Raw genomic sequence first — 27553 nt, forward strand, 5'->3', positions numbered from 1 at the left:
AGCATGCAGACTGTAAAGGAGTTTCCAACAGTTAATTGATGTGCTTTTCAGATATTTGTTGGCTACACTGGGAAACAGCAGCATTTGCTGTTTAAAAGTTTATGCTTTAATTTTTTTCAACCTTTTAAACTATGTGCACTTTAGCAACATTCATGTTCTTTTAATGAATACATACTTCAAAGAACCTTACATTTACTGGCTAAAATGCAGGTTTCAAAGTAGGTTGCACTCAATGATTACAGTAAATGAATATTAACTGTTTTATGATATATTTCAATTTTATTTCATTACTTAACAGCAATTCAGCTACATGTGATTTATCTTATGTGATATGCCTGTTTATCTGCTTACAATTAATAAGTTTCTGTTAAATACTATTGGAGAACATGATGCGATCAAGCTGTAAAATATCATTTCTCACTTGCCTTTCAGGAGAGAGACTGTATGCATGGAAGGGGCTCTGTATACATGTAACAACTTTTGATGTAGAATACCACATTGGATCTCACTGTGTATAGTATAGGGCAAACAATTTTTAATATTGACTAGTATTGACAATTACAGGTAGGGCTTGGCTTATGATCACAACTGAGAAGAGAATTTCCGTTGTTAAGGCAGGCAGTTTTTAAGGGAGTTATCCAATTTTTATGTTGTTTTTGTTTTTTGCCATGGTTGTTAAGCAAATTTCTGCAGTTGTTAGGTAAATCCAGCTTCCCCCATTGATGTTACTTGTCATAAATTGGCTGGGAAGGTCACAAATGGTGATTGTGTATCCCAAAATCTACAACTTTTGTAAACACATGCTGGTTGCCAAGTGCACAAATTTTGACAACGTGACTGTGGGGATGCTGTGATGGTCATAAATGTGGGGATCATTTGTAAGACAACTTTTCAGTGCCATTATAACTTCAAACAGTCACTAAATGAATGTTTGTAAGTCAAGAATTACCTGTATACCTGTTAGGTCATTATCTCTGAGTAATAGATTGCTAATAGCTAGCTAGTCATATGCTCAAAAGTTATATTTGAAATGTTGGGATCTCATGGGTTGTAATTTGAATCCAAATTCTTTTCCCTGAAAGAATATAATTGGTTGCTGAATATTTTTACTGAAAAGTAAACAAGCGCAAATCAGAAAATGGATCACTACTGTCTTCTGCCATTCACCACAAATTCTTATACATAGCAAAAAGTTTGAGTGCACCTATCATAAATTAAATAGACTTCTCAATTTGAATAATCTCTGAACTAAAGCCCTAGGCCAGGGGTGTCAAACTCAATTTCATTGAGGGCTGCATCAGCATTGCGGTTGCCCTCGGGGCCAGGTGGGTATGGCCAGGGTGGGCGTGGCCTACTGGGTGGGCATGGCTAGTGTGCGTATGGCCTACTTGGTGGGCGTGGCCAGCTCTACATCGTTGGCATCAAGGGTGCCTATGGGGGTCTGGGCAGGAGTGGGACAGATCTGAGGGTCTCTGGCAGAAGGAGGGTCTCTGGGCCAGGGCCATGGCAGTGGGGGCCGTTCCCTGTTTCCAGGATGGCTTCACGGGCCGCATGAAACCACTTCGCGGGCCGGATCCGGCCCCCGGGCCTTGTGTTTGACATGTCTGCCCTAGGCTAAAGAAGATGCTTCTTTGTTAAAGATGAACAGGGTGAGAATTTTATTCTTAGACTTTCTGCTGTTTCAGTGAATCTAACAAGATTTTTTTAAACACAAGATTTAAATATTTAATATTCGCTGCATGAGGCTTCACCATTATCCCCAGAAACCCACTATGAAATGGCAGTCTAGATAGAATGTATCAAGTGCTATCTTACAGGTGTAATAGAAGGATACTAATAAAGGAAAAGCTATCTTTCAAAAAACTATTATTTCGGATTGTACTGCTCAGAAACTATAATACCCAAATAACTCCAGGAAAAATATGAAAACCATTAATTCATTTATTATAGTACAGCAAAATGATATTCTTAAATGACAGAGCAAATGTAAATAGAATAGAAAATGCCCAATTAACCTTCTGCCATTTGTAAAGCCAGGACAAAGAGTGGAAAGTTAAGAACACTAATCTATATTCTTCTGAAATTCTGCCCGCATTTTTCCATTTCTATGGATATCCCTCAGAGTATGATGGGCAAGAATTTTAGTATGGAACCATAGAAGGTGACCCGAAGTTGCTTTTTCAAGAGGCAACTGGACTTTCTTGTATTTCTTTGAAGACGTTTCGCTTCTCAGCCAAGAAGCTTCTTCAGCTCTGACTGGATGCTGGGGAATGGAAGGATTTATATGCCTTGCAGACAGCTGGTCATTTGCATTTGTCTTCAAAGAAAGACAAGGAAGTCCAGTTGCCCCTAGAAAAAGCACCTTTGGGACAACCATGACCTGGATGACTGAGAATATCCATAGACACATAGAAAGGGACTGTATCCTTAGCAGTATTACTGGGTCTACAGAATTTTTTACTTCATTGGAAGAGCACATCTTCATCAGGGCAGAGACAGGTTGGGGACCCTGGTATAGAGAATCCAATAGGATGTCCTTTGGGGTTTTCTAGAACAGAGGTCCCCAAGCCCCGGTCCATGGACTAGCACTGGTCCACAGCATACCAGCAAATGGGCTGCACAAACAAGCAAAGCTCCATCCTCGGGATGCAGGCAGTATTCAAAACCACACCTACTCTGGTCCGTGGAAAAACTTTTCTCCATGGCACCGGTCCCTGGTGCCCAAAAGGTTGGGGACCTCTGTCCTAGAACACTGTTGAATTAAATTCCAGGAGCCCAACCATTCCTATAACTGTGTTTCTACACAATAACAATGTGATATAATATAAACAGACTTAAATTATTAATATTAAATTAGGTGATTTTATTTACATCTACTTTAGACACCACCCAGATGCAGACATCATTAAAATGTAACACAAAGAAAAATAAGCCACTCATTTATTGTTTCTTCAGAAACAATGAATGCGTAATTCATCTCTGTTCATTTTCCTCTATTTATAATCAGAGTATTTTTTAGCAGTAATTAAGATATGAAGACACATTGTGAGGCCCATTACAAGGAGAAAAAGCTGGGAGTCTTAAAAAGTAGCTTGCTCACTATACTTAGCTTTTATTGTTTTACGCTCATGGTATTGGGTTTTGGCTTGAAATAATCTGCTGCTGTTAGCCAGTTTGAAATCATGTTTTTATTGTATTATAGTGATTGAAACAGCAACTTAGTGTGATGTACAAATAAGGTTGCATAGTTTCTTTGCAGATTCTTGGCTTGTTCCTGATTGGATTTATGCCATATCCACTTAATCAGAAGAACAAGGCAAAACACAACAACAACCCCACAACACTCCTAAACAAAATATTAAAAATAAAACTGAAATTATCCAAATAAGGCCCAAAACAAGCTTGTTCTTTAGTTCTGAATTCATCAAATAATGGCTAAATAAAAGTTAACTAGAGGAACATATGAACTCATCCCAGTACTTTCTGCAGCCTTTGCAATTTTCGCCCATTGCAGTATCACACTGCAGGCTCCACCCTTTAGGGCAAGCATGATGCATGTAGATAAGGGGCTGCCATCACTCGGACCCGATCACTCTGATGCCAGGTTCGCTGCTGATTCAGCTTATAAACAAAGACCTATATGCCATGACACAGCTTATAGTGGGAACCCTACAAGTGTAAGGTTGGAAGGAGCTTATTTTGTCTTAAGCTCTAATGCATCTTTCATAACCCTTGCGGAAATGGCAATATTGTACTTTGCAATCAGAATAAGGCTGTTAATCCTTTCAGACATATTATATTTATAGACAGGAAGATAAAATATTTTACTCCCAGAAAATAAATATAAAGCTTTGACATGCTGAAATAAATAAGAAAGTACCGTAAGTATATTAAAATACCTTAGGGACTCTGCAGCTGGAGCATACCGTTGCTGCATGATTCTCCAGCAACAGCCTGTGAATGACACCATTATAGTTACTGTTAATGCTCTTTCTTTATAGTTATTCCTCAGGTTGTAGAGGATTCAAAATTAACATGAAAGTAATTATTGTATCTTAATGTTGACATTTTATCTACACTGCTGGGTCATCATAACTTGGATCTGCAACTGTAATTCTACTTCTAGAAATGATTCATTAAGTATTGGGCTTTTAATTGGTTTTTTTTTCTGCCACCAAATCCTCTTACTGCATTTTCCCCCCTTTCTCTTGCAAGGAAAATAGCCAGTGGTGGGATTCAGCCAGTTCGCACCACTTTGGCAGAACTGGTAGCTAATTTTTTGTTGCCCAGGCCTAGAATGGACTTCCGGAAGTGGCATCCACACAAAGAACCCGTTGTTCACATATTTGAATCCCACCACTGAAAATATCATATTTCTGCTTCAAATATGCCACCTTAAAGTAGTGAGGTTATGAGTTCCCAATATAAAGACATTCAGCTGAATTGGCTTTAGTATTAGTCATACTTATCAGCATGACTAAAATGCAACCAGAAGGGGAACAAAAAGAAAGGAAAATTCTGCTATTGTTCTGGGCATCCATACACATTATATATAATTTACTATAATTTTAATCTGCCCAATAACCCAGGTTTCTGGGAATAATTACGTCAGTGTTTAAAATACATTTTTAAACCATAGAAAGCAAATGGATGAATAAATAGCACAGGAAATATAGTACATAAAATAAAATCCAGTGGTCACTTAGAATCAAATTAAATATGCAGTTATAGAAATGCCTCAGGATGAAGCTAACTGCCTTATGTGATATTAGTTGCATGGATGCAATGAATTTTAAGTTTACAAAATGTACATAGTAACCCTGAACAGACTCCAGCATTTATGGAACTGCATAGATGGAATTATTGATTAGACAAAAACTGCTTCTCCCCTACTGCTTTTTGCATTAACTGTGTCAGGCTGCCAGTCTGTCTTAATATACAACTGAGCCAGAATATTCATTCTTCTTGTCTAATGCAACCGTTTCACCCAGTAATTATCCATGGCAGTAATACTGCTGCAGACTAAATTTACACTATTACTATAACAAAACTGATCCTTCAATTTCCTTCTCCTTTGAACATGCTTTCGGTTTATGCTCCCTTTTTCTCGGGGAGCTTGAGAATTTCCTTCACATTTCTTTGATATTATTGATTTTTTTGTATTGCCACAAAGTAGTTATGAATTGGGGATGTTGTAGTTTATTACACATTTGTCCACTATATCATAGCACTCTGCTCTGGAGAGGAATTCCAAGCAGACAGTTTATTTCTCCTTGGACTTCTTTGAAGTGTGCCAGAGTATATTGACCATTGGAGAGATTGTACGCTGATGGAAACTCAGCTTTATCTTTTAAACCCTTTAATCTATCAGAATTAAACTAACATTTCTCTTGCAGTTCTTAATATCTTTATCCAAGTCCATCTGTACTTTCCACAAAGTCTTAAAGAGAACACTTGAGATCAAGGAAACTTTCCCAAATACATCTGCACAATAATCTACCTGATCTACTAGATATTATCTTCACCTGGCATCTTTTCCAAGAAGACAGTGCTGTTGTTTCCTGATAGTTTGTTGTAGCTTTATAGTTTGCAAAACTACTTTTCGAGGGTTCCTCTTCTTGTACCTTCACTATGTGTGGTAGAGTGCCTGTCAGAGCCATCATCAAGATTCACTTTTTGAAAAGATGTGGATGATATGCTTGGTATCATGCATTAGCCCAATGCTGTTGCACATCCTTCCGCTCATCCCTCTTCTATCTATTCAAGAAGAGAGAAATTGCTTATATCTTTCTTGGAGTAAGTGAAAAAGCAGTTCCCGTACCACCTTATTGCATTCACTGGTTCGTTAAGTAATTAAGCAAGCAACAGAATGGCTAGAAAGTGTGGCAGCACAATGCAGGAGAGTTCTAGGAAGAGTTCTGGTTCAGAGAAACTGAAGTCTACCAACTATAGAAGAATAATTTCTAGTAGGAACACTCTTGTTTTGTAGTAAACAAGATTGCAATACACAATCAGATTATACAGATAATATACACAATATTTAAGGCAGAGTCATAAAAATTACAAAATTGTATCAGCTTTCAATTATTCTGAGAACAAACAAATGGAGAAGGAAATCAGTTAAATATCTGCTATATGATTATAAAACAGCATGTTAACGATGCCAAAAATATTCTGGGTTTAATATTACATTGACCCTGTTGTATGGATTTTAATCAAACGTGTCAAAATAAAGTATCCAAAACATACGTGTTCCCTACTAGTAGAAAATGTACATTAATACATCACATTTCTTCCGACAATCTACCTGATCTATTTGATACTATCTTCACCTGGCGTCTTTTCCAAGATAGTGTGCCCAACTACAGAAGCAGATGCAAGCAACTCAAGCTTCCTTAATGTATTAGAATACGCTGCCACATAGTGCTGAGCAAGGGAACCTGATGAAATGGATGGAAATGTCTTTGGTTAGCATTTTAGTATTTGAGTACTGGAAATACTGTAAGTGGAAGAGAAAGGAAAGGCAGGGAGGATAAGAAAAACAAATAATATATAAGCACCTCTATTAAGCTTAGCCAAGTATGAAGAACACATAGAGGAATACTTTTTAAATATAATGATGGCACAATTTAATACGGCTTAATTATTTTTCCATGAAATACTTCCATGCATAGCAACACAGTTAGGACATTGTTAACCACCAAGCTCCAGAATGTTTATTTATTACTCTATTATTAGCCAGGATTTCATGGGACCCTTTCAAGGTGGCATTGAGTCATTGGCATCTCTGTTCCTACATCTTATTCCAAGTATCACCTTCAGTGCAGTTTTTATAAAGGAAGACTGGCAAAGTACAGTCAGTTCCATTTATTAGGAAGTGGCTTAGAAAGTGTCCAAGTCAGTGAAGGCATAGGAAAAACTATTTACATCAGATCCAAAGGTTTGCTATATCATCTAGTCTAGACTCCTACCTTATATAAACCACATTTATCAAATTGTCGTGACATTACTAACAGTTAACTCAAGCACAGTTAAGCAACTAGGATGCAATAAATTATAATTTAGTCTTTCCTTTGTATGATCTCTAAGGCTGAATTACTAGAGAACAAATCTTCATCTTATACTATACAGTGGTAACGTTGTTATAGATTCCTTTAAAAAAAGATTTCATAGCTTATATTTATTTACAGAATTAATTTACAACCTTCATTTCTGTTGATTGGGCACAAAATATTAAAGGCAAATATACTGTACGTATTCTAGAATAATGTTGCAGGATCCAGTCAGGGTCAGTCACCGGGACTTCCAAGCTTTCAGACTTGTGCTGGAGTCCATCCTCAGGGAACTTCTCTCTGGCAGAGTGTGTCCTTTGGGCTGTGCATGGTATTTATATGGTGCCTTGGAGGTGGAAAATATTTCCAATGTAATCTACCAGATCCCCTGCATGGATTGCCTCTATGACTATGTAGGACAGATGGGGAGGAAGCTAACTACCAGATTGCAAGAACACAACGAACAGTCAGATGAGGAGGCCCAAACTCATTAGTAGCCTCCTGTTGCAGTAAACAAGGACATAAGTATGCAATTAAGATTGTTTTTTTTTTCCACCATCGGAGCGGTCGAACTTTATTGAAAAGTTTTAAAATACAATTTTCCTTTAAGAATCCCCCCTTCCCCCTCCCTCCTCCCCCCTCCCTACCTCCCCCCCTCCCCCCCGACTTCCCAGAGCTAAATACAAGGTATATATATAAAAAGCAATCATAAACAATCATATACTAACAATTATAAACTCTAAAATCCATCACTCTCTAGCTTATATAGGATAAAACAAACCTTAATAATATTGAATATCTCTCTAGCTTATATAGGATAAAACAAACCTCAGTAGTATTAAATATATATAAAATAATAATAATAATAATAATATAGAAAAAGAAACAAAGAAAGAAGACTTATTCAAATATGAAACTTCTTAACCCTATACTTATTCTGGATAAACTCAAGCCATTTTCTCCCTTCCATAATATAACGTTCTTGCAAGTAATCTTTCTCCAACTTTTAGGCTAATAATTCAAATACATACTTAACTTTTTAAAATCTAAATACCATCTATAAAACATTTTGTAAAAATTCTCTCTTAGATTTCAAACTTGTGTAAATTTTACATTCCTCACCCAAATCTTTTCCCACCTCCCACTACTTGGCTGTAAGTACGTTGTGAAAGTTCCATAGACTTCTGCTGATCTTGTTCTTTTATCTTTTTTGATCGTTTTAAAGCAGCACGCGTCACCCTCTGTTCTCTGGGATCATCCAAAAGTGTTATATCTTGATCTCCTCCAGCCCCATTCTCCTCTGTCTGTCCATCTTCAGCCTCTTGATGTTCTCCTTCTCCAGATCCCTTTGCAGCTTCCAGAAGTGTTAATGGGGTTGCTTTTAAAATATTATTGTAAAAATCACGTGCTTGCATCACAGTAACCAGACGGTACCTTTTACCTTCATGCATCACCATCAACCCAGCTGGGATCTCCCATCTGAACCTTATATCTCGTTGCTTGAGCTCTTGCACAAGAAATGTAAAATCCTTCCTTCTCCTTAAAATCTTTGGAGGAATTTCTTTTAGAACCAGAACTTCTTGACCAGCAATCACGACTTTAGTATCATAGGCAGCTCGTATAACTTCATCTCTAATTTCCCTTTTTGCAAAATAAACCACCACATCTCTAGGCAACTTTCTCTGTCTAGCAATCCATGAGTTCACACGAAACACTTTATCCATGCCTCCTTTTATTTCAGATGCTGGCTGGTTCAATACCACTTCGAGAGCCTCAGAAACCAGCTGCTTTAGATCTTCCTTAATATTCTCCTTTAAACCTCTGATTCTAATGGCAAACTGCATCTGGAAATATTGAGCAAGACTCGATTCTCTATCCAATTTGTCTCTTAAATCTTCATTCTCCAATACTTTTGCTTCTAATATAGCATTCTTTTGAGTCAAATCTTCCACTTTTTCCTCCAAAACTTCCACACATTCAGCCACTTTATACACTGAAGACAAAATGTCTACCTTCATCACACTGAACTTCTGTTCCATTCTCTCCTCCATTCTCTCCTCCAACTTCTTCAATTTCTCCTCCATCTGTGCAAATTTATCACCCATTGCTTCCAAAATTACCTGGGCATGTTTTTCCAAAGCATCTCGTAAATCCTTCAGTGTCAATACATCAGGAGGATACAACGCCTGTAATGAAGATTGTTGCACCAGAGAAGTTCCAGCACTCCGAAGAGTTTTAGGGGGAGGTTTAGCCGCCATCTTTTACTTTCAATTGTGACGCACTTTCACTTTAAGTTTAAAAAAACCATTAAGCTCGAGAGTAAAATAAAATAATCCTCTTCACCTTTTCCTCTTGTACCGCTCTGCCTGCTCTTATTGCTCCATAGTCCTTCCTTCAGGCAGGGGTGGTTGCAGACGCCTGGCTCCGCTCCATAAAGTCAGGAGCAGAGGCGCAGGCCAGCTGGGAGCGACCCAGGCTACGGGGGAGTTCGATCCTTCGGCCGCCCAAGCTACAAGCTCAGGCGGCCCCGGAGAACTCGACCCCTACCTGGGGCCTCTCCCCCTCCTCTTCTCCCGAGGAGGGGGCTTCAAATTCGCCCGAACAGCTGATCGGCGCTGTTTCGGGCGAAAATCACACAGCTGAGCCGCGGGCAGCCCGGGAAGGCTGTCTCCGGCGCCGCGGAGCCACCAGAAGTCGCAATTAAGATTGTTGGATGAGCAGGCACAAAAATAGCCAGAGAAGTGATTGAAGCCTGAGAAATGGGTCCCTCGTAAATCAGCAGGAGTCCTGATTTATCCCCAGCTTATAAAGTACTTAGGAGGTGAGGGCTTAGCAGCACAAAGAAAGAACAGCCAATAATAGCCAGCCATCAACACCACAATCTACATCTAAACAGTGACAAACCACAAGTACCATATAAATACCACACAGAGAATAGTCCAAAGCTATTCTGCCAGAGAGAAGTTTCCTGAGGATCAGCTCCAGTACGAGTTCGAAAGCTTCAAAGTCGAAACCTCTGGTCCCCATGACCAACCCAGATAGGCTCCTGAAAGAAAATATTAAAAATAAACATAAAACCAATGGTGCAAAAACCATGCAGCAAATGCTGAGTTTGGCATTAAAACTGGAAAATAACAAAGAATTAAAGTATTTATATATAACTCAATTGTACAAAACACCAAATTTAAATCAGAAGAAAAAGCAGCCAGTCTTATTAGCTACATCTGAATTTCAACTTTGCAGCTTACAGGGAGGGATTCTGCTTCTAGTGGTACATTTCAAGATAGATAGATAGATAGATGATAGATAGATAGATAGATAGATAGATAGATAGATAGATAGATAGATAGATTTCATGAACAGTGTTCTAACAGGTATTAACTGACATGTGTTTCAAACATATTTGAAATTGGAAAAAATATGTTTCTCCATAACACATGCTGTTTGGACTATTTGTGTGTATCACTATAGCAACTAACAATTACACATTCAGTTGCATCCAATAAAACATTTATTCAAGGCAAATTGAGACTGGAGACTGAGAAATAGTTGCACCATAGCAGCTGTTTAGGTAATATATTACCACAATACTAGTAACCAAACTGCACTTATAAATGTAGAAGAATCATTTCATATATTAGTGTTTTAAGTACAGGATTTATTGTATCTGGCCCTATTCCCATAAGATACTTAACCCACTCAGTAATAAAACCAATCAAATTGCATCATTGGTGATTCTGGCAGTACAAAGTAACTAAACCAAAAAGTAGTTTATTGAGAATATTGAGATCCCATCTCCTTTTTTCAGATGGGCATCAGAAATCTGAGCACTGCCACCAAGCATTGGTCAACTCTTGAAAATTAGCTCTATCAAATGGAACAATCGCACTACTTACACTGGAATTAGTTAATCAATAGGTATGTTTGGGGCTAAATTCAGTCTCCTGGAAATTTAGCTGATGGTGTTTCTATTTTGCTTCAGGCTAACTTTTTAGGCTAGGACAGGACATGTCATCCTAAAATTTAAACTCTCTATCATCACTTCAGTGCACAGGGTATCACTAGAATTACATTTGACATACAGTACAGTCTATCATATTAACACTGTAACTAGAATAAGTAAGGTAAAGGTAAAGTTTCCCCCGCACATGCGTGCTAGTCGTTTCCGACTCTAGGGGCCGGTGCTCATCTCCATTTCAAAGCCGAAGAGCCAGCGCTTGTCCGAGGACGTCTCCGTGGTCACGTGGCCGGCATGACTAGACGCCAAAGGCGCACGGAACGCTGTTACCTTCCCACCGTTGTTGTTGTTGTTAGTTGCGAAGTCGTGTCCGACCCATCGCGACCCTATGGACAATGTTCCTCCAGGCTTTCCTGTCCTCTACCATCTTCTGGAGTCCATTTAAGCTCACACCTACTGCTTCAGTGACTCCATCCAGCCACCTCATTCTCTGTCGTCCCCTTCTTCGATTGCCCTCAACCTTTCCCAGCATTAGGCTCTTCTCCAGTGAGTCCTTCCTTCTCATTAGGTGGCCAAAGTACTTGAGTTTTAGCTTCAGGATCTGGCCTTCTAAAGAGCAGTCAGGATTGATCTCCTCTAGGACTGACCGGTTTGATCGCCTTGCAGTCCAAGGGACTCGCAGGAGTCTTCTCCAGCACCACAGTTCAAAGGCCTCAATTCTTTGGCGCTCAGCCTTTCTTATGGTCCAACTTTCACTGCCATACATTGCAACTGGGAAGACCATAGCCTTGACTATACGCACTTTTGTTGACAGGGTGATGTCTCTGCTTTTTAGTGTGCTGTCTAGATTTGCCATGGCTTTCCTCCCGAGGAGCAAGCGTCTTTTAATTTCTTGACTACAGTCCCCATCTGCAGTGATCTTGGAGCCCAGGAAAATAAAATCTGTCACTACCTCCATTTCTTCCCCATCTATTTGCCAGGAATTGAGAGGGCCGGATGCCATGATCTTGGTTTTCTTAATGTTTAGTTTCAACCCAACTTTTGCACTCTGCTTCACTCGCAACAAGAGACTCTTCAGTTCCTCTTCACTTTCTGCCATTAGAGTGGTATCATCTGCATATCTTAGGTTGTTGATATTTCTTCCAGCAATCTTAATTCCAACTTTTGATTCATCTAGCCCTGCCTTTCTCATGATGTGCTCTGCATATAAGTTAAATAGGCAAGGCGACAGTATACAGCCTTGCCGGACTCCTTTCCCAATTTTGAACCAATCAGTGGTTCCGTGTCCAGTTCTCACTGTTGCTTCTTGGCCCGCATATAGGTTTCTCAAGAGACAAATAAGATGTTCTGGTACGCCCATCTCTTTAAGAACTTGCCACAGTTTGTTATGATCCACACAATCAAAGGCTTTAGCATAGTCAATGAAGCAGAAGTAGATGTTTTTCTGGAACTCTCTAGCTTTCTCCATGATCCAGCGTATGTTGGCAATTTGATCTCTAGTTCCTCTGCCTCTTCGAAATCCTGCCTGTACTTCTGGTAGTTCTCGATCCACATACTGCTGAAGTCTAGCTTGTAGGATTTTAAGCATAACTTTACTAGCATGAGAAATGAGTGCAATGGTGCGATAGTTTGAACATTCTTTGGCACTGCCTTTCTTTGGAATTGGAATGTAAACTGATCTTTTCCAATCCTGTGGCCACTGTTGAGTTTTCCAAATTTGCTGGCAAATTGAGTGTAGCACTTTTACTGCATCGTCTTTTAAGATTTTGAATAGCTCAGCTGGAATACTGTCACCTCCACTAGCTTTGTTGTTGCTCAGCTTTTCTAAGGCCCACTTCACTTCTCATTCTAGGATGTCTGGCTCGAGGTCAGTGACCACCTCATTATGATTATCAGGGACGTTAAGCTCATTCTTGTATAGTTCTTCTGTGTAATTTTGCCACCTCTTCTTAATCTCTTCTGCCTCTGTTAGGTCCCTGCCATTTTGGTCCTTTATCATGCCCATTTTTGCATTGAACGTTCCCTTCATCTCTCCAATTTTCTTGAAAAGATCTCTGGTCCTCCCTATTCTATTGTTTTCTTCTATTTCTTTGCACTGTTCATTTAAGAAGGCATTCTTATCTCTTCTAGCTATTCTCTGGAATTCTGCATTCAATTGGGCGTATCTTTCTTTTTCTCCCTTGCCTTTTGCTTCCCTCCTTTCCTCAGCTATTTGCAAAGCTTCCTCAGACAGCCATTTTGCTTTCTTGCATTTCTTTTTCTTTGGGATGGTTTTGGTTGCTACCTCTTGTACAATGTTGTGAACCTCTGTCCATAGTTCTTCAGGCACCCTGTCTATCAGATCTAATTCCTTAAATCTATTTGTCACCTCTACTGTATATTCAACAGGGATATGATTTAATTCATACCTGACTGGCCTAGTGCTTTTCCCTACTTTCTTCAGTTTAAGCCTAAACTTTGCAACGAGAAGCTCATGGTCTGAGCCACAGTCAGCTCCTGGTCTTGTTTTTAGTGACTGTATAGAGCTTCTCCATCTTTGGCTGCAGAGCATATAGTCAATCTGATTTCTGTGTTGACCGTCTGGTGATGTCCATGTATAGAGCCGCCTCTTGGGTTGTTGGAAAAGAGTGTTTGCTATGACCATCGTATTCTCTTGACAAAATTCTATCAGCCTGTGCCCTGCTTCATTTTGTACTCCAAGGCCAAACTTGCCTGTTATTCCGGTTATCTTTTGGCTTCCTACTTTAGCATTCCAATCCCCCATGATGATAAGAACATCATTTTTTGGTGTTAGTTCTATAAGGTGCTGTAGGGCTTCATAGAACCGGTCAATTTCATCCTCTTCAGCACCGGTGGTTGGGGCATAGACTTGGACTACTGTGATATTGAATGGTTTGCCTTGGATTCGAAGTGAGATCATTCTGTCATTTTGAGGATTGTATCCCAGTATTGCTTTTCCTACTCTTTTATTGACTATGAAGGCTACTCCATTTCTTCTGAGGGATTCTTGCCCGCAGTAGTATACCTGATGGTCATCTGAATTAAATTCACCCATTCCTGTCCATTTTAGTTCGCTGATACCTAAGATGTCGATGTTCAGTCTTGTCATCTCTTGTTTGACCACATCCAGCTTGCCTTGATTCATGGATCTTACATTCCAGGTTCCTATGGAGAAAAATCTTTACAGCATCAGACTTTCCTTTCACCACCAGACATATCCACAGCTGAGCGTCCTTTCGGCTTTGGCCCAGTCGCTTCATTCTTTCTGGCGCTACTAGTACTAGCCCTCTGCTCTTCCTCAGTAGCATATTGGACGCCTTCTGACCTGAGGGGCTCATCTTCCAACGTCATATCGTTTTGCCTTTTGGTACTGTCCATAGGGTTTTCATGGCAAAGATACTGGAGTGGTCCCTATTTTTCTACTTGCATTTTTACGTGCTTTTGAACTGCTAGGTTGGCAGAAGCTGGGACGAGTAACAGGTGCTCACTGTTACGCGGCACTCGGGATTTGACCCGCCAAACTGCCGACCTTCTGATCGACAAGCTCAGCGTCCTAGCCCACTGAGCCACCGCGTCCCTTAACTAGAATAAGTAATATTCAACTAATCATAGGAAAAGCTATAGGCTATATTCCATATGGTCTTAACAGTAAGTGGTGCCATTCCATTTCCTCATTGCTTGCAACTGAGCACATAAATATCTATACTGCCAGATTAATTAGCTGGCTTTCCACTTTTAATGGTAGCATTTGTTTTCAGCAAATCTCCTTTAGCATTTTGTGGAGCAGCAGTAACAGCAGCAGCAGCAGTAGCAGTAGCAGCAGCATTTTTTTTTTGAAATGCCTGTTCAAAGCTGTTCACAGTATAAAACCTACAGACCCCCACAGCACAACTGGGGGAAGACCCTGAAAAGAGAACAGGGACATTGTAAACATAGCTGTCAAAATGTTCCTCTTCACATTATAAAAGTTCTGGAGTTCACCCCAGCCCCATAAGAGTGCCACGTGCCAAATTGTGCTCTACATGGCTCATTACAGTAATATACTTTTTTTTTGCTTTCCTTTTTTGTTTTGTTTATAATCGAAATGCAGCTGCTTCTTTAAAAGTGGTTTTTCTTACAATGTAATGGTGTTATTTGTTTTCCATTATTGTGCCTTGCTGAGGTTATTTTGCTTGTGCTTACACATGAAAAAAGAGAGGACTCAGCATTGCATATCTGTATGTGTCAATGTATATGGCTTGGTGCAAATGCAGACATTATTACACATTAAATATCAATATAGTACATTTTGCCATGACACAAAGAACTGTGACTGGATGTCCATGTATCTGCTTTATCTGACCTGCCAGTGTTAATTTCCAATGATTTTTCATCTCTGAGCCCTGTTGTCTGTGAAGAGTGAGCCAGTTGAACACAAGGAAGTGGACGGGACTGTGAGCTTGACCATCTCTGTTCTGCATTCCTGCTTGGACAAGGCCTTTCAGGAGTGGCATGTAGTTGAGTTCAACTGTTGTGGGAGGCATAGGTATTGCCTACCTAGAAGGCAGCAGAAGAAGCATTCAATTCTCAAGAGGCCATCCTTAGATCCAACAGTGTTAGATAACTTTTGTCAGGTCTCTAACCTTGCCTTTTTAGGAAAAGTTGTTGAGAGGGTGGCTGTTTGCATGGTCACTTGTGCCTTGGTTATTTCCTAGTTGGATTACTGCAATGCAGTGTACTTTGGGCTGCCCATGAAGACCAAATGAAAGTTCCAGTTAGTACAGAATCATCAGCACTCAGAGTGAAGGGTGCTTCTAGGTTCACCCACATTATATCCCTGTTGCACAAGCTGCACTGGCTCCTATTGTTTTTCTGGGTGGAATTTAAAGTGCTGACTATTACCTTTCTTTAAAGCCGTATATGGCTGAGGTCCCCAACCTTTTGGGCATCAGGGACTGGTTACATGGAGAGAGATTTTTCTGCGGACCAGAGGGGGCAGGGTTTTGTGTGCTGCCTGCATCCTGCGGATGGGGCTTTGCTTGTTTGTGCGACCTGGTTGCTGGCATGCCGCGGCCCGGTACCTGTCTAGGGACTGGGGGTTGGGGACCCCTGCTATATGGCATGGGACCAGATTATTTGCACGACTGCCTCTCCTAAAGACAACTGCCTGGCTACCAGATCAGATAGAATCAGCATGCTCCTAGTCCCTTCCTTTAAATGTTGCCATGTTATGGAACCTACAAAGTTTCTGTGGCAGCCCCTGCCTTATGTAATATCTCTCCCTTCCCCCCCCCCAAAAAAAGTTGGCTGTCTCCCACCCTTTTAATCTTTTGAAAAACACTCGAGGTCTGGCTTTTTCCTCAAGTGCTGGGAAAGGGGGAACTAAGTTTACTTATGGTGACATTTGGGGCGTTTTATTGTGTTTTGGTTTTAATATTTTTTATTGTAGATAGATGTGGCTTTCTCTTTAACCAAGATTTAACAAGATAGTTTGCTTTCTAGTTCTTTGTTTCTGTGTTGGATATCAGCAAATAGTCTTTGGATAAAGAGAAAATAGTTTATCTTTTTGTTAGTTTGACTTACTTTCCCAACTCAGATGGAGGCACATGCTTTGAAAGTGCTATGGCCATAGTAGCTTGCAGATTTCTAATGTAATAGTTTGATACACAATGCACACATTATTCATGTAGCCAAAGAAATTATTGTCAGACTTTAGGGGGATGGTATTAGACTTTATATTTCCTACTCCTTAAAAGTCCTACAATTATGGAAAGAAAAGTGTTATTGGCATAAGAGAAAACCTATATTGCATTACAAATCATTTGAAATATGTGCATTTTATTGGGGAAGGATAAAGCTACTTTGATTTTTTTAAGGTGAATTTTATTTTTTTAAAACATTTTTTTTTCATTTTTAATGAATTAAAAATCATTTAAACATGAATTCAAATAATTTCATCTGGCTGCTCTCTTACTATAACATTGTACTTGAAATAATTTAGATATCTGTGGGATAGGAGCATCTGTACCTTATCATGTATAACTTTTCCTGATTATTTCTTGAAATGCAGACTAAACACGAGATTCTGACATAAGGCAGCATCACATTTGTATTCCTGGTTTACTCAAACGAATCCACCAGCTGAACTAATGTCTCATAAAGAACAACTATGACCTCAAGGGAATCTTGCAGGAGGGACTAAACTGTTGAAGGTCAAAAAGAAGTTACAGTTATTTATACCAAAATTCCTGATCCTAAGTCATACTATATACATATAACATCCCTATCTTATACTGTATATAAGTCATATGTACGTGGAGACTGTTTAAACAGCAAATCCCACAATCATATTTTAGATCTTTTCAAGTAACTCCATCATGTTTAATGTTTCACAATACTGCCCATATGAATATAGGTAGTCCTTGAGTTACGACCACAATTAAGCACAAAATTTATGCTGCTAAGTGAAACATTTAAGTAAATTTTACAACCTTTCTTGCCAGAGTTGTTAAGTGAATCATTGCAGTTGTTAAATTAGTAACACTGTTGTTAAGTGAATCTGGCTTTCCTATTGACTTTACTTGTCAGAAGGTCACAAAAACTGATCACTTGACTCCTGGATACTACGACTGTCATATATATGAACCAGTTGCCAAGGGTCTGAATTTTGATCATATGACCCTGGAGATGCTGCATTGGTCGTTAAGTATGAAAAATTGTCATAAGTCACTTTTTTCAGTGCCGTTGTAACTTTGAACAGTTACTAAATGAACTGTTGTAAATTGAAGACTATCTGTACTATTACTCCTCACAGAAACAACAGCTTGATTACAGTTCATGTAATCAAATGGGTGTCTACATGTGCAAAAACAGTCTTACTTGCAGGAACATGGTGTTAAAGGTTAGGTTGATGAGAAGCATTTTGGAGATGACTGGACCCAAAGCTGGGAAAACTGATTTCCAAACTCCACTTCAACATGAAAGTTACTGGTTGACATTGACTCAATCCTATGCACCCTCTAACCTTGATCTCCCTTGTATAATACTGTATAATTAATACTCAGAACTGCAAAATCCAAAAAAAAACCAACAACCCCAACCAGTCATTTTTGGAAAGTATAGATTCTACTTCCTGTACCTATGGGCCTGTTCTAATAAAAACGGTCCCGTCATGATAACATTTCTTCAAAGCAGGGAGTCTAACATTTGCTCTTCAGTAAAAGCACAAATCTCTGTACACTTAAAATACTATAAGAAACCAGAGCTATTTGTTGACAAATGAAAATAAAAAGTCTGGACAGGTACCTTGCAATAGTGAGGAGTGGAGTCCTTACAATTTTGAGGATCTGTCAAGTTCATCCTCAGTATATTTGAAAGTTGACCTGTGTTCAGAAAAATGGTCATGCTTCTTGGAAATGAGAAAAATGCTAGAAATATGCACAATACTGCATTAATGGAATTTAAGTGGCTTGAAGTGACCTGGGGGTAATCAAGAATTGTATCAGTACTTTTTTTTGAAAAGGTGATCGTTTTGGTCCTTGTCTTCTTGAATTGTTACCTGTTTTCTTTCTTATTTGTGACACAGTAGATGGCCTGGTAGGATGGACAGAGTAAGTCCTACCAGGTATGCAACCTAAGTACATTGTTTCACACAGACCTGAACTACTACCATGTCCAGACTAAATTACAAACTTTTTTTTTAGGACAAAGGCAAGGAAAGCTGAGCAGAAGCAAAAACATAAATAAAATAAAATAAAATAAATCAGAGAGCTTCAAATAACATATTATGCCTCTTAATCCTGTGATTAAAAAGTCAGAAAATATAGTTTGACAAGTAAGATTAGCTTAGTTTTAAGCATTATACTTTTCTTCCAACACATTAATTTGCTAAGAAGAGATAAAGAACTGTTATTAAAAAAATCTTATCTGTGAAGGCTCATAATATTGGATCAATATTAAATCATAGTGCCCAGTCCATCTTCTCATTCTTGTATCCAAGAATCATAAAATATGATAGCACTGCACCTGTTTATTCTCATTCTTCTTTCTATAGCATAACCTATAGGACAGCATTACATTGTGTGTCTTATATGTCTGTCCCTTTATGATTGTATGATAAATCAGATAGACTCAGAGAGTACAAACACTGTAAAAATGAAACTGAACATAGAATTCATACACTCAGAATCAGAACAGACTATGTCGCAAAACAATGAGATTTACATTGTTCATTAAAAAGATTATATCTTTATTTGAAGGATTTCAAAAGACGGGTTTAAAAAGCACAAGGGTGCCCCTTAGTGGAACTTAAGCTCACATAAATAAGTGCAATGCATTGCAATCTATTCAGAAGTACACCAGTTGTTCGTTTTATTTTATTTTGAGCACCTGAAGAAATCTACATTCATATTAATCACATCATAAATTATTCTTCTAATTTTAAGTCAGTTTAATTTATTTGTTCTTCCTTGTCCACAGTCCTTTGGAATAGTTAGGGAACTAAAAAGAGAATATGTTCAACTTTAGTATCAGATTATAATCATGTTAGCTGTATTTACCATTTTTATTAAGAGCAAATATAGAGTGGTCAATAAACTTAACGGTTTAAGTTCTGGCCTTGGATTTCTCAAGTTTTAACCTTATTTCATTTATTTTAATTAGATAAGTTCCTTAATAGGTTGTAAGAATATATCTTGGCCTAAGCAAAGCATTTGTAAAGGAAGGTAGAGATATCTTCGGAAGAGAGGGTTTCAAGATTCTGTTATTATACCCTGTAATGACAAAATAGTATTCCAGGAATCCTTATGGTTGAGAAAAGGTCCTCGAACTTTTCTTCACCATGGACCCCCTTTAAATATCTTTTGTGGCCACAGATGATGGCCATGGACCCCCAAAACCTAACTCAAGATTTAAACCATAACATTTATTCAAGCCTTTGCAGACCCCCTGTGATGACATTGTGCCCTCCATGGGTCCGCAGGCCACAGGTTGAGAACCACTGCCTTATGGTACTTGTTTCTTCACCTGACCTACTTGAAGGACTGCCATCAATTTTGAAAGCCACCAATCCAAGGTGATCTCTAACATTCCTTTCCAGAATTTGACGATATATTTCATGACATTCTGATTAGCAACCAAGAGTAAACTAAGCTAGATGGCATTAACAATTATGTGGATATACAGTTTTCCCAAAGTTGTACTAAAAGACATCATCAACAATTCCTAATCAAACTGGAGCCACTATTTGTGGCTGAGTTCTAACAAGCTTCAGTCATAGATTGTCTATGTTTTAATATTTTCTTAATCATTTCGATAAAGGAGTGGAAGGGATGTTTATTTGCAAATGATGCAAAATTAGATGGGATTTTGTGAAAGAGAAAGAGGCTTCAGAGATATTTGATAGGTTAGACAGGTTGAAAAGTAATGAAAGAAATAGACAAAGAAACATGCACTTGGAAGACAAAAATTACATGCTCATATTATGGACAGAGATATTACTTATAAAAATGATTTTAGAATAGTAGATTGCAAACTGAATATTATTCAGCAGTATAATATGGCAGCAAGAGAGGCAAATATAATTCTATTATATAAAGTATAAAAGTGTAATTTCCAAATAATTGGAATTAACAGTTACAGCATTCTGCATTGGTCAGACTCCATTTAAGTGCTGGGTCAATTTCTAGTGACCAGATTTTAATAAGTTTCAGCTAATAGTTTTTCTGAAATGCAGATGAGAATGATTTAAGCTAATAACTAATATGATGAAGAAGACTAAAAGAATCTTGAGAAGACTTGAGAAGATTTGGCTCCAAGAGTTTTGTCTTCCTAAGACGTGGTTTGGGGTGTGTCCTGACAGAAAGGAATAGAATCCTTCAAGTATCTGAAACTTAAGATTTATTCTGATTTATTCCAGAAAGCATTTGAAAGTTTCTTGACATAGGTAACAGTCAAAAATTGTTCTGATTTATTCCAGACATGACAAGGAATAGTAATTTAATATTAAAGGGCAGATTCTGGTTGAAAGATAGCCAAACTTTCATTGTAAGAGCAGTTTGATAATGGAATCCATTACCCAAAGGAATAATGGATTCCTTCTGCCTGAATGTGTGGGTTCTAGAGTCATCTGGATTCCTGCACTGAGCAAGTGGGTAGATATGATGACCCTTCCAACTTTATTATTGTATAGCTAACTGGCAAGATATAAATTGAAGTCCCTATTCAGTCATGGAGCTCTCCATGTCTTTGGTTCAGTTATTCTTTCTCAGGGCTTTGTGGGCAAAATCAGGGAAGATTCCTTGCCATTATATAGATTAGTATTCCTGAGAAGCATGATGTGACATAAATGCAATAAATAAAAATGTTTTATTACTGTTTAATTTTAAATTCTGGCTTGTTCCCCATAGGAAAGATACAAATCTTAGCATAATTGTAAGGTATCGCTAGTTATTAAAATATATAGAACAAAGCCAAGGCTGCAGTTTTACTCACCTGATTATAATATATGGTATAATGAACTATCTTGACATGTAAGTATAACAATCTAAAGGCTTTTTATATAAAAATAATATACGTGCAAAATGCCTCTTAAAGCACTGTTTATAACAGAGGCTATAATTTGTATTTTGAATTGGTTTGTCAAAATGTTGAGCATGGACTGAGTTCTCTATAGTTCCAGTTCTTCTTAACCTTGTTCTTGGAAGAGACCCATGTCAGAGGTTTTTCTTTATTTAAGAGTTCAGAGTTTGAGAATGCCAGGATAAGAGAAACTGATCATCTCTAAATAAATGATATACCTTATAACGTACTGTAGTTTTCTATTGCAGGGAAAAGAAAGGACAGACAAAAAAAGCCAAAGAGAGAAGAAAGCAAAGAAACCAGTCAGGAAAACAGAGACCAGGAATCCAGACGTCAGAACAGAGATCCAGAGAACAAAAACAAAATGCAACTGAAGAAAATAAGAGGCCAGGATAAACAGCAGAAACCAGTTGCCATCAGCACTACACACTAACCGCCTTACACCACTGTTTAAGACTATTGCTGCTGCTATCACTACCAGACCCCACCCCCACCCCCAGGGTCCGTGTTCCACAATTATCACCAATAGACATTACAAGTTATACTTAAACAACATTCCAATAGTTACTATATTCTTCGTGCAGAGTTTAATTGGAAGACTGACATGAAACAAGATTTTTGTTTGGGTTTTTTTCTTCTTCTTCTGTAAATGGGATACGTTCAACCTTATATCACATGCTTCCATGCATCTCTTAAGAGTGTCTCAGCAGGTGGCACTGCCTGGTTGATCTTGTCAGGCTTGGAAGCTCAGCAGGGTGTGGCCAGGCCAAGTTCTACAAGATTGGCAAAGCGGTAAGCAAAACTGGGAAGTGATAAAAAAAAAAAATCCAAAAAGGGACTGGTAAACCAATTCTGCACTCTTGCTGAGAAAGCTACGTGGATGTGTCTATGAAGCCACCAGGAATCAAGTGGATTCGAAGAGACTTTAGCTTTTATCTCTAAGGGTCAGTTTAGAAGCTTGTATATAATTATCAATATGGTATAAGTATAACAATATATTGGACGACTACTTTTTCTTCTGTAAAGTATTTTTTCCAACCCATTGTTTATGAAGCAAAAATATCTAAGTAAAGAAACAGTATCCCTAGGTGCATCATTACAGTATATATGTTGCATATGAATTAAGAGAAGAAAGAAGGAAATGTCTTAAGAATTGAATATTCAATACCGCTGTCTATCAGAACTACGTTCACTGGATTTTGCCATAGATTCGTATTAGAAATTCCAGACTAAAGAGTTCTGAAGCTCTGAAGAACAGGCACAAAAGAAATGGAAGCCTCAGTAAACACATTTGAAAGACAAACAATGGCATTAGATAGCACTATCATTTGCAAGATAGCAGAATATTTTCTGTCAAAATCTTGATCATACCGCTGTTCTATGCTTTATATTGTTCTTGTAACTGAAATCTTCCAGTGACTGACAAATTATATGGGGGTGGGAGGGAAGCAAAACACTGAGAGAATAAAGAACAGAGATGGGACATCACACAAATAGGACATTTGCACTGATGACTTTTTCATCCCTCTTGTAATTGAACATTGTCACACAGTCTGCTTTGTAAATGGAGAAAAGTATGCTGTTCTTTAGAAATGTTTTGTCTAATAAACTAAGGCCACTTTACCAAATATACAGGGGAACATCCAATTAACTCCTCTAGCTGATGGAATGGAATGGCAAAACAGGCACAATGGTGGATATCATGCTATCAGCAGAATGGGCAAGAATCCTTTAGAACTGGACAAAGAATAAATATTTGTACACTATAGTATATCTGAATTTACAGCGTTTCCACAAGCAGAAGCACAATATCACTGATTTTTCTTCTCTCACATTCAGTGAGTGCCAAGGTTGAGTTTATTCACTTGCTATGGATGCAGACATGCTCTAACATTTTTCTGGCCTGTTTTCATAACCTGGCCTTTCTCACTTCCCCAACCCATTCCCGAGGTCTTGAATCATTGTTAATGATACTCATTAGAGTGTGATTATCATATCTCCCTTATCTCAACACAGCTTTGCAACCTGGCTGACTAATTTTTCAGCACTGCAGTAAGGTGACCAATGTCTACTAGTTGACCTTAGCATGCCTTCTTCCCCAATCTTCAAGGACTATTATGCTTTGGACAGCAGAACAGTCTTCTTTAAAGTCAGGTCCCCTGTACCCACGTTTCTGCTAGATCTCTGAGTCAATCCCCCATTCTGCTTCTTGGAGCACCCTTAAACAGCGGCCAACCTATGGTGGTGGCAGGAGGGGAGGCACTGCAGGATAGCTATAAATCTGTTTGTGTTGCTTCAGTGTACAGTCCCCCTGATGTCTGTCAGTTGTCATTCAGGCAGGCTGCTTTCGAACACTGTTTTTTCTGGAATATCTCAAATCTGCTGATGATCACTCACCTACTGAACATGGCTTTAGCATTCTTCTAGAATAGCACTAATTCTGTCATTCAGGTACGGGTTTAGCAGACAACAGCACTAAACTCATCCTTTAAAAAGGAGCCTATCTTCTGTCACTTCTTTTCAAATGCACAGAGAGAAAAAACACTTACTAGTCTGACCACTATTAAATTTGCTTCCTTCCCAGCCCACATTGACTTTTATAGGGAACTCCCACAATGTTTGCCTTAATGTGCCTTGTACGCTGTGAATAAGTGTCAACCATTTGAGGTAAATCCAGTCAGGAGACAAACCTCCAGAAGAAACACCAGAATTCTATTTAGACCATAATAATAGAATCCTGAAAGCCTGATACAATTTATCTTTCCTTCCCTCTTATATCCAAGAGTATCAAGGTAGGCCAGTCCCGAGTTTCTCCCTCAGACCCTACTGTGTATCTGGGCCTTATTCCTGTACAGTAAGGACAGTTTCATTTGTTGGCATCATGCCTGTATCAAAATAGGAATTGCTACTAAGGACAGCAGATCATATGCCAGTACAAATACGGATGGGTTACACTTCAGTTCAACCATGAGAAAGAACCCTAAACAAGCTATGGACAGAACAATTCTCAGAATATCACAAATTAGGAAAATTAATTTCAATTGATTAATTTTAATACTATTTTATTTTGTGAAAGGCCATTTATTTATTTTTCCTCACAACCCAATAGGACAGCAGCTAGGAAATTGAATACAGCAAATCAATTGTATTCTGACAACTAAAAGCTGACCAGGATTTCTCTTGATCTTGGTCAGATTTTGCAGTGTTGTTTAATGAAATGTCAACAGCTCCTTTTTAATCTAATCATGTTTTCAACTGTATAACACAACTAGCACCTACTTTAGAGATTTCACTTCAAGTTACAGTATCTTATTTCAAAAACTATATTGCTGACTATAATAATAGTCAGTTGATACAGTTGATTTGGATATCCACGTTCCTTTTTCATCCTACTTCATTTTTAGTATGAAGGTCAAGTGGCTTTGGAAATTACCCGATATTTGGCTTCCATATTATTAAATACAAGGAATCTCCTAGCTAAATTAACTTAGTCTTGAAACTGAATGAGTTTGCTATGATGATTAGGACTTGGCTTTTTTTTATCCTTCCCCTGAAATGGTAAATGTGAATGAGATTTTATAGCTTGACTGGATCCCAACATTTAGCCACCTGACTCAGAAAATCTTGTCCATTCTTCCTTTTCCGTATGTGATTTATGCTTCTCATATAAGAGACAAGATAGTTGCCTTGGCATGAACTAATGATGATTATGATTAACAATTTCTAAAAGGAAGTGCAAAAAGATTTCTTACAAGTGATGTCAACAATCACAGTGCCATTGCCCCTGGCTGCATTTATTAATTAATAGCAAGGTATCACAGGAGACAGAACACTGCTGACTAATGTATGCCTTGGGTACAAAAAATATATATCATGGTATCGTAAATGTCTCAAAGGTGCTTTTTCAAAAGGCAACTAGACTATGGTTTTTTTTCTTGAGGAAGACATTTCGCCTCTCATCAAAGAAGCTTCTTCAGTTCTGTCAGAGGTGAGGACGTTTCCTGAGAGGTGAAACGTCCTCCTCAAGGAAAAAAAAAAACATAGTCCAGTTGCCTTTTGAAAAAGCATCTTTGAGACAACCATGACTGAGAATCTCCATAGACAGGTCATCATAAGGTTAGTGTTACCAAAGAGTCTATACATCTCAGAGAAATCCCAGCTGCAATGTTTGTAATTGGAAAATGGGCATAAAAGTAATATTATTATAAATATGTATTAAAATCTTAATTTTAATCATCTCAATGTTGCTTTTTCATAGGACTGGGCACTTTCTAGTAACTAACAATTGTTTCTTCTATCTCACTTATGGCAACTATGCTAATTCCCTAGAGTACAGGCATGTACAAACTTGAAAGCTACTGATTTAAACAATAATAAGGAATATGTGTATGTAACAGTCCTTTTGTAATTATCCCCCCCACTCAAGGCCACACAGGCAGAATAGCAATGCTATTACTGGGAAGAGGGGAATACCAGTGTTTTTAGTCCATTTCCTCCATTTTTAATGGGATTTTTAAAAACCTGTATAGGTGTGCTAAAACTGTCAAAGCTGTGCCACTATTTAGCTACCAAATTGTGATGGCACTACCTTGGTTTGTTGTACAGACTGGGGAGAGGAGGGAGTGCTAGAAAATCCACAAAGCCTACAGTTTCCCTAATCCAAGCTAAAAGTCTGTAAAGATTTTAAAAAGAGCATTAATATCTCTTCCTATATATTTAAAGTGCCAGCTCCACTTCTACATTATTGTATGGGTAATTAGAAATAGAAATAATTATCTGCATCGACATATTCTTCAAATTCTTAATATAGTAGGACAATCAAATCTGAAAAACAAAACACTATGAGGAATTTAATTTTCCAAGGAATATTTTATAATTGTTGTCATTCACCATACTTCCTAGGGAAGCTGGATGTTGCAGTTCAGTAATGTGTTGAGACCCCTAAAGCATGTGAAAAATGACAGCAAATTTGTTGTGGTGTTTTGTTTTTCAGAATTGATTATCCTATAATTTGGGAATTATGATTGATAGAAGAAGTTTATAAGTCTCCAAATTAATATGTGAATCAGTGTGTGTGACACTGCAGACATAAGGAATAATAAATTATTTTGATAAGTACTTTTGTTTCTATCTATTCATGCAATGCTGTGGAATTGGAGCTGGTACTTAAAATATATAGGAACAGATATTAAGGCTCTTTATCTCCATCATTCCACTGTTGTTGAAATTATGTTATGGCAACAGATTTTTTTTCTTTTTGCTTGTTATATTCTGCAAAGGGACTTATGCTTTGATATATGAAGACTTATGCTATGTAAGCCTCCATTAAATAATGCCTAACTTGTGTGCCCTAATCTACTGATTAAAAATTCTTCTGATGCCATATCGTTTGTAATTCCAACAACAGTAGAAAAGAAGAGATAAAGGAGAAATGAAAAATATTAAAGGAAGACATCTCCTAGCCAATTACAACCAAGATGATGTGATTAAAAATAAGCTGATTCAAATGTTAATTGTGTTAATTTTGCCATATTATATGTATGAACCGCCATTAAAAAGGCTTAATGCAGGAAATGTTCAGCTTCCCACATATTTTTACCTATTGGCTCCATACACAGGAGAGGCAAAGTCTCACGTCATCAGACCAGTTGTGCCTCATACAACAGCAGATCTTCATTATTAGTTGCCAAAGAAACTAGCTATTATAGATTCTGCAATTTTAGGGCATATATGAGACCTCAAAAGGTTATATGTTATTAATTTTGTCAACTTAGATCAGCTGCAAAGCCAAAGGAATACAAAGCCAATTGAAAATTGAAACCTTAAACGTGACTGGCTTCCAAAGACAGCATTCTGTGTCCCAAGCTTTATGGCAAACAGCATGCCAAATACAAGGACAGAATTCTACTTTGTCATTATGCCCTAGAAACAATACTTTAGTGCCAAAATCATCATATTTCATCACTATCGCCGAATACAGATCAGT

General features: G+C 38.2%; 2 protein-coding genes across 2 annotated transcripts in view; both read left to right on the forward strand.

The window, feature by feature from the left end:
* The window catches only part of RSPO3 (R-spondin 3), a gene marked incomplete at its 5' end in the record, with an annotated part of 59007 nt that extends 36503 nt beyond the window's left edge, over positions 1–22504 (forward strand). Inside the window, one exon of the mRNA XM_083348046.1 lies at positions 21816–22504. Coding sequence (XP_083204172.1) covers positions 21816–22000 — 185 coding nt within the window. The 3' untranslated portion in view covers positions 22001–22504. The remainder of the gene's footprint in view (positions 1–21815) is intronic.
* TRMT11 (tRNA methyltransferase 11 homolog) overlaps positions 1–27553 on the forward strand; it is a 496326-nt gene that overhangs the window by 446861 nt on the left and 21912 nt on the right. The gene's annotated exons all lie outside the window — the stretch shown is intronic.

Source organism: Vipera ursinii (assembly GCF_947247035.1).
Source record: "Vipera ursinii genome assembly, chromosome: 1".
NCBI lineage: Eukaryota > Metazoa > Chordata > Lepidosauria > Squamata > Viperidae > Vipera > Vipera ursinii.